The 13,719-nt window shown below is 36.8% G+C and overlaps 1 protein-coding gene across 1 annotated transcript in view; it reads right to left on the bottom strand.

The window, feature by feature from the left end:
- kiz (kizuna centrosomal protein) overlaps window positions 1-13,719 on the bottom strand; it is a 76,693-nt gene that overhangs the window by 51,417 nt on the left and 11,557 nt on the right. The window contains exons 3-4 of the mRNA XM_007898344.2: window positions 13,372-13,534; window positions 5,787-5,879 (exon numbers count right to left, since the gene is read on the bottom strand). Coding sequence (XP_007896535.1) covers window positions 5,787-5,879; window positions 13,372-13,534 — 256 coding nt within the window. The remainder of the gene's footprint in view (window positions 1-5,786; window positions 5,880-13,371; window positions 13,535-13,719) is intronic.

Consider the following 13,719-nt stretch of genomic DNA (forward strand, 5'->3'; position numbering starts at 1 on the left):
AAGGACATTATTACTCTGAAATGGAAGGCTGCAAAATAGGTCAAATTCTAGCAGTATCCCAATGCAACTCTGGAGTTCCCAAGACTTGGTTCTTGCCAACCTGCACTTAGATTCTATGTGATTAGGTAAAAAGGATAAATCCCTTTGGGAAGAAAGCAACGATTCTTAAGCATGGTGATGAGTCCACACATGTCAAATACACAGCTGACACAAAAAAAAACACAAGGCCTCAAACACACTCACAAAGGAGCGCTAAATGCTGGCAATTAATAATAATCATCCTTGCATTTGATATAGTGCCTTATCATGTCTGCGAGACGTCTCAAAGCGCTTCACAGAAGACACTGCAAAGTAAATTGACTGTATATTTTGTGGGTGAAGCACGGCAGCCAATTGTGCACAGCAGTGTCCCACAATCTGTCGTGGATTGAAGTGACCAATTTATTATTGTTAGTTTTTTGAAGGAATTATTGCCACTGGAAAAGCGATCCAGCAACTGACTAACAACCGGGTTCCTACTTACTGCTTGGTAAACAGAGGCGTGTGGAGTAAGGAAACTTGCCCAACAGTGCAGGGTGATATTCCTAAGGGATGGCTTAGTTATCAGAGCAGGAGTAGCATTGAGGTCCCTTGTTAGTGGTGCTTAAAGCCCTCCAGCACCACCCTGATGTTCTCTGAACAAGATTTTACTGTCAAAGCACATCTTGAAAAGCTTTGGCTGCAGTTGCCTTGGGTTATATAGAATAAGCTCCCATGTTAGGATCAGCTATAGGCCTCTGCTGCAGCACGGCAGCAATAGGAAAGGCGTGATGCAGTCCTGGGTAGTTCTAACCAAAGCCTAAAGCTGAGCCATCTGTCGAGAAGTGAAAGCATCCCCGTCTCCAGAAATCAAACGTTTGTGCACCCAACATGAGAAAAAGGATTCACTCCTTGGATAGAGGTTCTCCAATGATAGTATAGCACCTGAAATTCTACAACAGAATTTGCTGTAAGTGGTACAAAAGAATCCTCTTCACAATCCTAAACTTGCTGCTTTGGGATACCAAATTATTTTGGGGGATGATTTTCTCTATCCCATTTAGCATCTTACAATACTGTATCTATGAGGTGTTCACAGATTTCTCTTCACTTGGGCTGCTTATATAGAGAAGATTAATAGGTGCATACTTCAAGTGCTAATCCTATAGTAGTACTATATACTAGCTAGTACTAAGTCTAATCTTCTAAGAGTTATAGTTAATCTAATTTGCAATATGGACATTGCAAGACCAGGCAAATATTCGACAGATTCAACCAAAAAAACAAGGAACTAAAGATAAAACTAAATGTAACCCTATTAGGTAAAAAGCTGTCAGCAGCTCATGTGCATTTAGACAAACAAGAAATTTTCAGATAATGGAAAACAGCAATCTTGCCAATACAGACCAACAGTTCACAGTTTCTGAACTGTGAAACTGTTCACAAATAATACAATACAAATAATCAAATTAACTAAACAAATTGTTTATTGAAACCAATAAGTTTAAAAAGTAAGGTCAACCAAAACTCACACGACAAACTATTCTGCACTTCCTCCCTTTTCCATTACGCTTGCATCAACAAAACAGGTAGAAGGATCCAGCCACCACTGGTTCCATAGATTAAATTCTTCCCATGAGTAAGAAAATCTAATCTGCATCATTTCAGCTGCAACAACCTAAATGTGTGCAATCTCTGCTGTTTAGTTGGGAACTTAGTTTCCCAGTAACAAGGTGGAGTTATTTTCAAATATTTGTCAAACTGAAAATATTAATATTTTAGCTATATTTATAACAGCTGACTCAACACAGCATTATTTTTCGATGCAATTTACTAAAATACTCAAACTAATGAACAGTGGCAAAACCATAGCATAATTTATTTTCACTTTTTTAAATATATGCCACCCTCATTGTAACACAATCCTCAGGAGTCCAGCATTTACATGTTATAATGAGGTGTGTGCCATGCTAAATGTCCTATAACAGCATATGCAAAGTAAAAAAAAAAAATCTCAGAAGGTAGTCTTGTAGCCTTATTACAGACATAATGTCATGATAGAGAGCCTTACAATTATAAATTCGAGTGAGGCATATACATTTGTAACTGTGTCAGTTATAATATTTTGCTGTAATTAGCTCATTTCCATACACACTATCCTGTCTTTTGTGAATATATTAAATATAATACGGATCTCTGTACATGTTACCAAACTTTTGTTTTTCAAACCAGGACAACGTCAAGTACTCAATATCCTTCAATTCTCTTTAACCCAATTCTGAACCCTATCAGAATGCACTTCCATATGTCCGAATACAAATTCTATACATAAATCTTTCCACATAAGCATAAAAAGCAAAGCATGTCATGAATATGCAACACAGATAAATGCAACATTTACAGAAAAATTAAACCAAATGATAAAATCAGACCTTTTCAATCAATCCGGGTATGAAAACAAATTTGTATCATAACCTACAATATCAGAGCAGATCTGAACCACAAAGTTATAAAATAAAACGTTCTCATTCAGATGCTGATCTACTATGAATTTAATCCTGGTCTACTTTTATTTTAGATTTCCAAGATTTGCAGTTTTTATTTTTATCCAATGTCACATCACGTTGGTTGTTTTCTTGCTTTGGTTGTCCTGTGATTGATTCTTTGTCATTTCCCATGTGCTGCAAGGAGCAATCAATGACCACCTACTTAAGATGGATGTTTTACGTGTAAAGTGCATTGCTGGAAACATTGATGGGCCTTTAGATGAACACTCCATTGAATCCTATTTTAGCTCAACTTACATAAATTATAATATTAAACAATGCTGTACAGGTTTTTATGTTCAGCCGTAAGTGGGTTCTGAATTATTTTTTTAAGATGGACTTTAGTGAAACATAGGTTTTAGAAGCAAATTGTCACCAATCCTGCTCACTTTCCACATCATCCTTTTTTCTCCACTTCTCAACTTAAAGTAGCAGGAAAAATGCAGAATGGATAGCAAACTGTAAAGGGTAGATGCTCAGATTGGCAGAGGCAGGGAAGTGGTATTCCACAATGATCGGTATAAGGACCACTGTTGTTCACAATTCACATTAAAGATTTGAACTTGGGGATTGAAAGTACAATTTCAAAATTTGCAGACGACACCAAATTGAGGGGTGTAGTTAATACTGAGGAGGACTGCAACAAATTACAAGACATTAAGTAACTTTCTGAATGGGAATTTAATTGGCAAATTAACTTCAATATAGATACATGTAAGGTGGTACATTTTGGTAGGAGGAATAAGGAGATCACATACTGCCTGGGAAATAGGAATCTAAATGGGGTAGAGGAGCAAAGGGAACTAGGGGTACACATACATAAATCACTAAAAGTAGCGACACAGGTTAATAAGGCCATAAAAAAAAGCAAACCAAGTGTTGGAGTTCATTTGTAGAGGGATACAAATGAAAAGCAGGGAAGTTATGCTAAACTTATATCGAACCTTCGTTAAACCACACTTGGAGTACTGTGTACAGTTCTGGTCCCCATATTATAGAACAGATATACAGGCAATGGAGAAGGTGCAAAGGAGATTTACACAGATGATACTGGAACTGTGAGGTTATACCTATCAGGAAGGCTAAACAAGCTTGGACTCTTCATTTTGATTTATTTTGGTGCACTGTTCCACCCTCTGAAAACTATTATTTTCACGCAATCTAGACATAAATTGACCACGGGGGTTCATCATAGCAGAGTGTAATCCTGTCTTCTCCAGATATCAAAAAAATGTAAGGACTATATCCACACTCAAAAGTTTTTTTTATTATTAAAAGTTTTCTTATATCTGTTTCAAACTAGACAGTGGCTTTGTCAACCCCTACATTCTCACTAGGTCTTACACCAGCTCTTTTTGTCAGCGTTCTGGGTCAAACAGTTGTACGTTCAAGCCCCAGAACAAGACTTTGAGCGCATAGTCAAAGCTGACACTGTATAACAGTGATGGGGAATCCTGCATTGTCAGAAGTGCCATCCTTCAGATGAAGCGCTAAACCAAAATCCTGACTGCCTGATCAGCGTAAGGTTCAAGATCACAGGCACTATTCAAAAAACGAAAGGAGTGTCTCCCAGTATCAATCCTCCAGATAAAATAGATTATTCACTTCATGGCTGTTTGTAGGACATTGCTTGTGCAACTCAATTGCCACGATAGCCTACAAAATGCAATCACAACACTTCACAGAAACATTGTGAAGCACTTTGAGACATTCTCAATATTATAAGTGCTATATGAAATGCAAAGATGATTAAATAATTCAGCACATGTATTTGGTTTGCAGATAAAACTCTAGAAATATGACAAATGGCACATCAACTGCCTCAACGTTGACACATCTTCCAAATAATGATGGCTGGAACATATGAAACACTAACACCTTGTTGATACTAGAGATGGATCAGTGGCCAGCATCCTAATTACATCCTGAACCAAACACTGAAATCAGTCTGTTTCCCATTAACAATGCAGTTCAGCAATCTGCTGTGGGAATTTGGGACTTATAAACATAAATTGTAAGGTTCACACTGCCAAATTTGTGCTGAATTCACTCCCTTCCAGATGTCAGTTGGGGCAAATTTACTATTGGAATGGAAAATCCAAAAGGCAGAGAAGAGGGTAAAAAATCTGAATATGTAGTAATAATCCTTTCATTTCAAATAGCATCTTTCATCTCAGGAGGATGTCTCAAAGTGCTTCAAGGGATACATTGTAAAACATAGTGATTGTTTATTTTGTAGGCAAAGGAGGCAGTCAATCCACAAATGTAATATACCACAAACAGGCATGAAGTGAATGATCAATTTTTGATCAGGGGGATTGTCAGCCAGGACACTGGGAGAAAATCCCATCTCTTTTTGAATAGTGCCATGGGCTCTTTTAACGTATGTCTGTACGTCATCATTATAGACTTGAAAGTACCCATAATATTACTTTGGCAAATATTAAACATACTGATTATTTGAAAATATCTTTAAAAATCGTAGAGAAGTAGAACAACAAAGTTGTGTGGGACTCAACAATCACCTGTTTAAAATGAGCTGGTTTGCAGGACTACAGTTGAAAACGTGCAGTTACATTGGGCAGTGAACAAAAGTGAGAAAATGTCCACCAGTTTACCAACAGAAAAAATAAAGTCCTGAATGCCCCATGGCTTAAAATATTTCCTTATGAATCAGAGACATGTGACAATGGTAGGTAAAATGTATTTGATGAAATGAACAAATAAGCAAAAAAGAAGCTCAAGGCGATTAGGAGAAACATGGAGAAACTGAGTGATCAGGTGAGCCATCAAACATGTTTTTTTTCTAAAAAAGGAATTTTCAGTGGCTGACCATGTTTTCTGGATAACCAACCATGTTGGTTGATTCATTTCTCAGGAGTGAAGATAAAAAACAAGTAGAAACAGCAGACTGAGAATACAAATTAATATTACCAAATGGAACCCAATACAGTAGAACCCCATTATGATATGCTTTGTTACAACTCGCTGTGTTATAATATGGGTTCACTTTATAGCATAATTGGGGTTTGGATCCCTATATTCACAGAACACACAGAAAGCCATCAGACTTGATTCAAAATTTTGGTTGCGTTCACTAAGGGATACATTACACTAATACCACATACCAGTTCTATGGATATACAGCAAGCACTGTAGCTAAATTATGTATCTATTCTTTCCCAAAATATTTTTCAGTTTTAAAAAAATTTCAAATCTTACTTGTTTAATATTTGCTTCTTCTGCCTTACTGTTCAACTTAATTTCCTTGTTCCACATTGAAAGTAACCGCTTGATCTGCTTTGTATACTCCATCTAGAGGTAAATAACATATGTGGGCATAATTAACATTTTATTTTTTACCTTATATTTCGTTTAGTATACTACACTGTATAGTATAGTATATAGTATATATATAGTATATAGTATAGTACACTGATCTTCACATAAAATTATCAACATAAACCATAACTTTATTTTAAGTACCAGTTAGCATTCTAGACCACTAATTACTATTAAAAAATTATGCAAATGACATATACCTGAAATTAATTGACATAGTAATATATCATCAAATATTAAGTTGATATCTATCAGGTGTGGTTCCAGTGGTCAGGTTATCAAACAGTGAGATTTCAGTAATGCTGTGTTCCTGCTGTCCTTTTGAAAACAAGGCACTTAGTTCTTGTGGAATCTGGTTAAATAAGAATGCACAGGAATAGGCAAAATGATGTCCCAATTGCTGCACAATTGTTTCAGATCCCTGTTGATATGGTCCGAACCAATTTCCAGATCTCAGTTTATCATCAACGTGCTTTTAATCTGTAAAAAGCTGCCATCGTTTTTCTCAACTTACTGCTTTCTACCCCACAGTGATTTGTAAACTACAAATACTCCAGCTTCTTCTTTCTCTCTCTATCTCGCCCTCTCCATTCTAAACATGCTATTGTTAATACAGTATAGACAGCTATCCGTAATATCAATGGACTCCAGCAAAATAAGATTACCTACAATGTGGATTAATTTATTGCTTGCCACATTTGACAGGAAAATCATTAATTGGTAAAGTTCTTTCAATAGACTTTTCCTCCTCCCCCCTCCCCACATACACACACACATAAAAATTATACTAGGTGGGTAAAGATATTTTGAACAAATACATATATTATATCATACTTGAACAGTTGGCCAAATATCAAAAGTATAATCAAATTATCACAGCAATTGTAGACACAACTAAAATCTTGGTTAGTCTCATGAACATTGCTTACATTTTTAAAAGTATCCATCAAACCAGATGTGTGTTATCTAAGGAATATTATGGTTTTGAATCACTCAGTGACAAAAACAAACTAATGAAGTGAAGTTTACTCTTTTTTTAAAAAAATGAGGATATGATTCCAGTCTTTAAAATAATGAAAGGAATAGGGACTCCTGTTTAATGCAAAATTAGTTAAAACAAAACAGAAGCTAAATTTGGCATAATAAATAAGTTCTCTACATTTAGAGTCTTTGACGTATGGAATAGACTGCCATCTAGTGCAGTAAATACTGATTTTGTTGAAGCATTTGAAAAGGAACTGGATTATTTCATGAGGAATACGGTTTAGAAAAATTAGCTAAGTGGTACTTTTGGCATTGCTACAATTTTATCCTACAGCTTGCAAACAACCAGAATTGATTAATAAAACTGGTACTACACTTTTATCTATACAATAAAAGTGACTGTACATGATACGCTATATCAAATGCAAGGAGTATTATTATTATCTGGAAATATTTAAGGAGAAATAAGGCAGAAAAAAAGAGAGCACAGGAAATAAAAGTAGAAAAAAGAGAGCATGGGAAAATAAGAGTGACTGGAGAAAAAACAGAAGGAACAAAGGTAGATGGAAAATACAGGGTATGCAGAAAAAAATGAAATTAAGAAAATGAAAAGATAATTATCTTAAGTTTAAAATCATTACATCATGTGCAATGTTAGTGACCCCAAAACATGACAATTGGTACGAAAGTTTGCAGTTGACAGACAGTGTAATGCCTAGGATGTATCAGATAGATGGGAGCAGGAACAAAAATATTTGTGTTCCCATCTATCTGATGCAACCTAAGCATTACACATCTATGTTGATATAGCAGCATCTTTCATGTTAGAAGGCCATCTGCAAGTGCTTTGCATAGCTGACTGCACGACCAAGCTAGGGGGAGGGCCTGAGGGAGGGGAAAAGATAGATTGGTCAAATGATAGATCTCAAATTTATCTGTTTGGCATCTACTGGAATCAATACAAACACAGCATAAATTATTAATGAAACGGACTGCTACTACAAATTAGTACTCAACAATATCATATAGGAAAGGTACAGGGTGGGAATAGGTCAATGGGCATTCTGTGGCTCAAATAATAGTTTTGAATTAATTAGCAGTAGTGCTGTGTATAATTGAAAAACAATTAACAGCTAAGGGATTTTGATTAACAATTTTGCAGCTTCAAGCAGTTACTGCAAATCACAAAAGTCAATGATTCATACCTAAAATATCACTGTAATAGCATAATTCAGAGGAAACCGTTGTACTACACTGGATATTTTGACCTGTACATAGTACGAAAGTAGCACTCCAATAAAAAGCAATAAGTCAATGACAAAAGGTCATTTATTTTACTCTAACTTCTATTTTCCATCACGGATATTGTAGGTGACATTCATAAAGGAATGGTAAATTGCCTATATAAACTAATGTTTCAATCGCTAATGACATAAATATATATTTTTTTCCCCCCACCATTGGTTGGGCAGCCCGTAACCAGAGGACACAATACAATAGCAACTAGGGGATCTAAAAGAGAACTTAGGAAGAACTACTTCACGCAGAGGCTCATGAGATTGTGGAACTCAAAGCCTGAAGCAGTGAATCAGCTAGTGTAGATGCATTCAAGATGAAGTTAGACCTTCTCATGAGGTAGAAGAGAATAGAAGGGGATGAGAGGGAGTAATGAGTGGCTAAAGACTCATGTGGGAGAATAAACACTAGGTTGGGCCAAGTGGGTTGTTTATGTGCACTACATTCTTTGTAAATCTTCCTTCCATCCTTATCAATTTTCTTGACCCATACAATCTGCTGACCTTAAAAGCTTGTTGTTTTCCATTATTCCAGTGACAAGGAAGTACCACTGTGGCTGGACTATTCCAGCTTGCGATTTATAAAATAGGCCTTTTCTCTACAGCAATGACAAACCATCCTTATAAAGTACGCGAGCAGAACATTTTGGGGATCAGTAGAAAAAAGGAAAGAAGATGGGAGAGGATTTTTGTTTTATGGTAAGCAAGTTTTATGGAGTCCTGTAGCTCAGTGGTTAGAGCACTCGCTTTGCAAGTGAGAGACCTGAGTTCAATTCCAGGCCGAGCGAAACCTTGGGCAAGTTTCCTTACTCCACACGCCTAATAATAATCCTCCAAAACCAAAAACAATAATAAATTAGTCATTTTCAATCTACGACTGTTTGTGGGACATTGCTGTGCGCAATTGGCTGCCGCGTTCGCCCACAAAAAATACAGTCAATTCACTTTACAGTGTGTTCTGTGAAGCGCTTTGGGACGTCCTCTCGACGTGAAAAGCGCTATATCAAATGCAAGGATTATTATTATTAAGTCATGCATCAATTGATGTTGGAGTTTAGACTCGTTCCCAGACTTCTTCCACCAATACTACTCAAGCCTAGTGTCAATGGTTTTAATTGGATTGAGTTGACAGAACAGTACCTTTTGGATGCACCAAGACAGCAGGTTTAGCAAAGGCAGAAAGTTGCTCACATTTAACTATGAGTTTTTGACAATGAGAACTAGAATTGATAATTAAGGTGAACTAAGTTGGTTTGTTCTAAAACAGCCATTAAAACTTTGCTCAATTGCAGTGAATATCATTTTACTAAAATGGGATCACAACCTTCGAAAATTTAGTTGAGGTCACCCACTTTCATTGTTGTTAGTGTACAGAAGTCTTGTTATTCTGACATCAAGTAATGTACCAACATCTTAATTACTCCAATATTATTCAATAAATAATATTGTAATTTTGCAGTAATTTTCCAATACTTGGAAAAGCAGAAAATTCTAATTTTAACTACCTTGCAGGATAGACACAAGCCACAAATGTTCTTGATGGCTCAGCTTTTATCAAGTTACTGTATATGGAGAATGATCCTTTCTCTTTTCAAATTGTGTTATGAGATCTTGAACATCCACATGGACAACCAAACAGTATCTCAATTTAACATCTCAAAAAAGGACGGCACCTCCAACAATATAGCATTTCCCAGCACAAAATTGGAGTGTCAGCCTGGATGATATGAGTGCAACATCCCAATATGGGGCTTGAACCCACAATCTTCTAACTCAGTGGTGAAAGTGCCACCAACTGAGCCAAGTTGATGCACACTGTGAAGATTACACTGGAAGTGAGACAAACATTGTGTTGCCTACTTGACAACATAAATGGCAGATGCAATGTGGATGAATTGAATTTAATTTGCTCCAAGAGTGACCAAACATGCACACTGTGCACAAAGAGCTTTGACTCCTCTTTAGAAAGTTTTATGGAAATTTATCCCATTTTAGTCCAGTTACGGAGCATCCTTCAAAGATGAGATGGATGTAAGTGATTAAAGTCAGCACCTGCCTCTTCAGAATACTGTGTTCACAAAGGAGATTGAAGACACTGGTTTAATAATAATGGTGGTTCAATGATTGGGAGAAGATGGGGACAGGATGTTTCCAGCCTTTTGATTTTGGAGAAAATTTGCGTTGTATTTTAACAACAATTTTCAGAGTTTCTACGTCCTATCAATTTTGAAGAGAAAATGTGCAAAGATATAAGTGAATTCCGGAAAGACAAAGCAAACCATGGTTTGCTCACTAATTCCTGTCCTGCAAATTGAAATGTCTGCTTAAAGAAATTAATTGCTTCAAAGCAGTGAGCTCCTTTCAATGACTGGTTCATGCTGCAAAGTATTAAAAAGGAGTTTTATGCCTTAAGGGCATTTCAAGTAATAATAATGCAAATGCAAGTATTATTCTAAGTAATTCATTGAATACTGTAGTGCAAGACTCATGAGTCATGACCAATTTTAAAAAGCATTGATAATGCAACTGTGTATTATTAGTTTCTTTCAACATTTATTGTTTTGTAAACATCTGTTACCTCTGGTTTTGTATCATCATAATGGAGTGGAGTCCTGTAGCTCAGTGGTTAGAGCACTCGCTTTGCAAGCGAGAGACCTGGGTTCAATTCCAGGCAGGGCGAAACCTTGGGCAAGTTCCCTTACTCCACACACCTCATCCCTCCAAAACCAAAAACAATAATAAATTGGTCATTTTCAATCTACGGGGACATTGCTGTGCGCAATTGGCTGCCGCGTTAGCCCACAAATATACAGTCAATTCACTTTACAGTGTGTTCTGTGAAGCGCTTTGGGACGTCCTCCCGACGTGAAAAGTGCTATATCAAATGCAAGGATTATTATTATAAATAATTCGTAAAGCGTTTTGAGGCGTTCTTGACGTGAAATGCTAAGGGCAAATTATTCTGTTATTCTTGATTCTATGTTTTCAGATGTTGCAAATAGCAAAATTATACTGCTATAATCAAAACTAAACTTCAACATTTTTAATTTCTTAAGTTTACCCAAAATATACTACTATCTATGACTAAAATGACTGATTTACAGTACGTGAATATACAAGATAAGAAAATCATTACAGAACAAAGATCAATTTTAGCCATTTGCAGGAAAGCACCATTTTTGAAAAGAAGGGGACTTGAAGTGCACTCTCCTCATTTGATAAAGTATGTAGAAATAGGAGTAGGAGCATACAAGACAAAGAACACAGCCTTAAAAGGAATAGACGGATAAGGCCCTAAATTCACTTTCCAGCTAGGAATAACTTAGGGTGAGGATTTAAGGATTTTTCACAAAGCATGTGGATTCCTTGCTTATAGCATTTTTTTCCTTACTGCAAGGAGGTTTGTATCAAGTGGTATTTTCTTTGAAAGTTAACAGAGAATGATTACATAAGTGAAGGAAAAGATGAGTCTAAGGGAGCTTCACAGTCAGTTTCAGAAACTGCAGGGGGAGCAGAGGCACACAAATATTTACATGAATCCGCTGAAGCTCTTTCTGAAATGGCAGCTAAGAGTTTCAAAAACAAAACGGGCATGAATGCAGTCATTGATCAGTTGTTGCCATTTATTTGTTACAAGGTCACTCAAGTACAGTTGTTAAATAAGAACACCATTTGGTTTGCATACAAAATAGAGACAGCAAAACCAATAGTAAATTGTATCTGATATGACAGTAAGTGGAGCATTTTGGTTTCTGGTGTTAAAAAAATGCATACGACTACCAGTTTCATTCAACTTTAAACATCATAACAGGATCAGATGTTGGAAGAACCAGCAAAATAAATAAAGTAAGCAAAAGTTGAAGAGGAGATTGTAAAATTTTACATGTCCCAGGACTGGAATTGCAGACCAGAAACTCCACAAAAGTAAGCTAGACATGTGGTTACCATTATCATAACACTACTCATGAGTGAACACAACATTTGTCCTTGTCTACAAATCCCTTCACAGAATTGGACCATCATCGAGATCTATTCTCTTGTCCGAATCCTTCACTCATTTGATTTTTGTCTATTTCTCAATGCTTCCATCCTCTCATTGGTAGCCCATCCTTCAGCCACCATGCTCTGCTCTGCAATTCTTCTAAAATCTCTCTCCACATTATCAAAATCTTATTAGAACATATTTCTTCCACTATGTTTTGGTCAACATCCTTAGATCTCCCTTTTTCCTGCTTGGTGCTCTTTATTATACCTGTTCAGCACTTTTAAGATGTTCACTCCATGTGAAAGGCACTATTCAATTATAAGCAGTTGCTCCATTACTTCAGCCCATGCAGTGCTCAAAAGTACTGTTATAATAATAATCTTTGCATTTGATATAGCGCTTTATCACATTGTTAAGACGTCTCAAAGCGTTTCACAGAATATACTGTAAAGTGAATTGACTGAATATTTTGTGGGCAAGACGTAGCAGCCAATTGCAAACTGCATTGTCCCACAAACCATTGTGGTTTGAGAGACTGTTGTTGGCAGATCAGCCAGGTTGCCTCAATGGTAGGAATTGAACAGACAGACCTGTCACTTAGGAAAGGTTTTTTTTACCACCTGGCTTCTGTTAATCCTGCAAATTCGAAGCCCGGACAGAGGTTGGCATACTGCTGGAACAAACCAGCCAAACTGCGTAACTCGCCATTAAAAGCACTCTCCTGCAAGCTTTCTGTTGCTTATAGCTGCTAATACTGTAGCAGCTAACACCCCGGACAAGCAGCAGAAAGCTTGCCAAGAGAGTGCTTCGAATGGCAAGCTACGCAGTTTTAGCTGGTTAAACTCCAGTACTACCACAGTCTGGGGACCCCAAGCCTTGATTCTTGCCAACCTGTGCCTAATATTTTCCAGAATTAAGCAAGCAAGAGGTTCCTTTCTGGGCTACAGTGCCGGTTACATTCCAAACTCTGAAATTTCCATTCATAGGTACATACATACATGGAACCTCTCAGTCTGATCTGAATATTGAGAAGATATGGATGGATTTCTGGGGGAGTCACACACCTAACTGATCAAAAAAAAGGGTTATCGGAGAACAGACATCTTGTGCAGAATAAATTCCCTAATTAAATACTTGAAACAATGGGATCCTTTTTTAATCCAAATAATAAATTTGGGTTAGCAATTAGGCAATCTCTTACTTTCATTTGTTTCAATGTGTCAGTTCTTTGTGTTAGAGTTGCAGCATGGGCTTCAATACATTCAAATTCCTTCAAAAAATTCTGGTTGCGCAGATGGGCTATCTTCTCCCGTTCATGTATTTCTTTCAAATAATTTTGCAGTTTTGCTCCTTTCAGCTTGGATCTGAGAAAATGGAGGAGAATGCTTAACAAAATAGCAGTATAAATCTTATTTTATAACAGAGAAGGGAAGAGAATGAGAGAGATGCAGGCAGGCAGGCAGGCAGGAAGGAAGGAAGGAAGGGCCTTATTTTGTTGAATTATCACAAAGCACTTAAACAGTAAGTTACTTACAAGGGTAGTTCCTTT

This window comes from Callorhinchus milii, unplaced genomic scaffold, assembly GCF_018977255.1.
Source record: "Callorhinchus milii isolate IMCB2004 unplaced genomic scaffold, IMCB_Cmil_1.0 Scaffold3, whole genome shotgun sequence".
In the NCBI taxonomy this organism is placed as follows: domain Eukaryota; kingdom Metazoa; phylum Chordata; class Chondrichthyes; order Chimaeriformes; family Callorhinchidae; genus Callorhinchus; species Callorhinchus milii.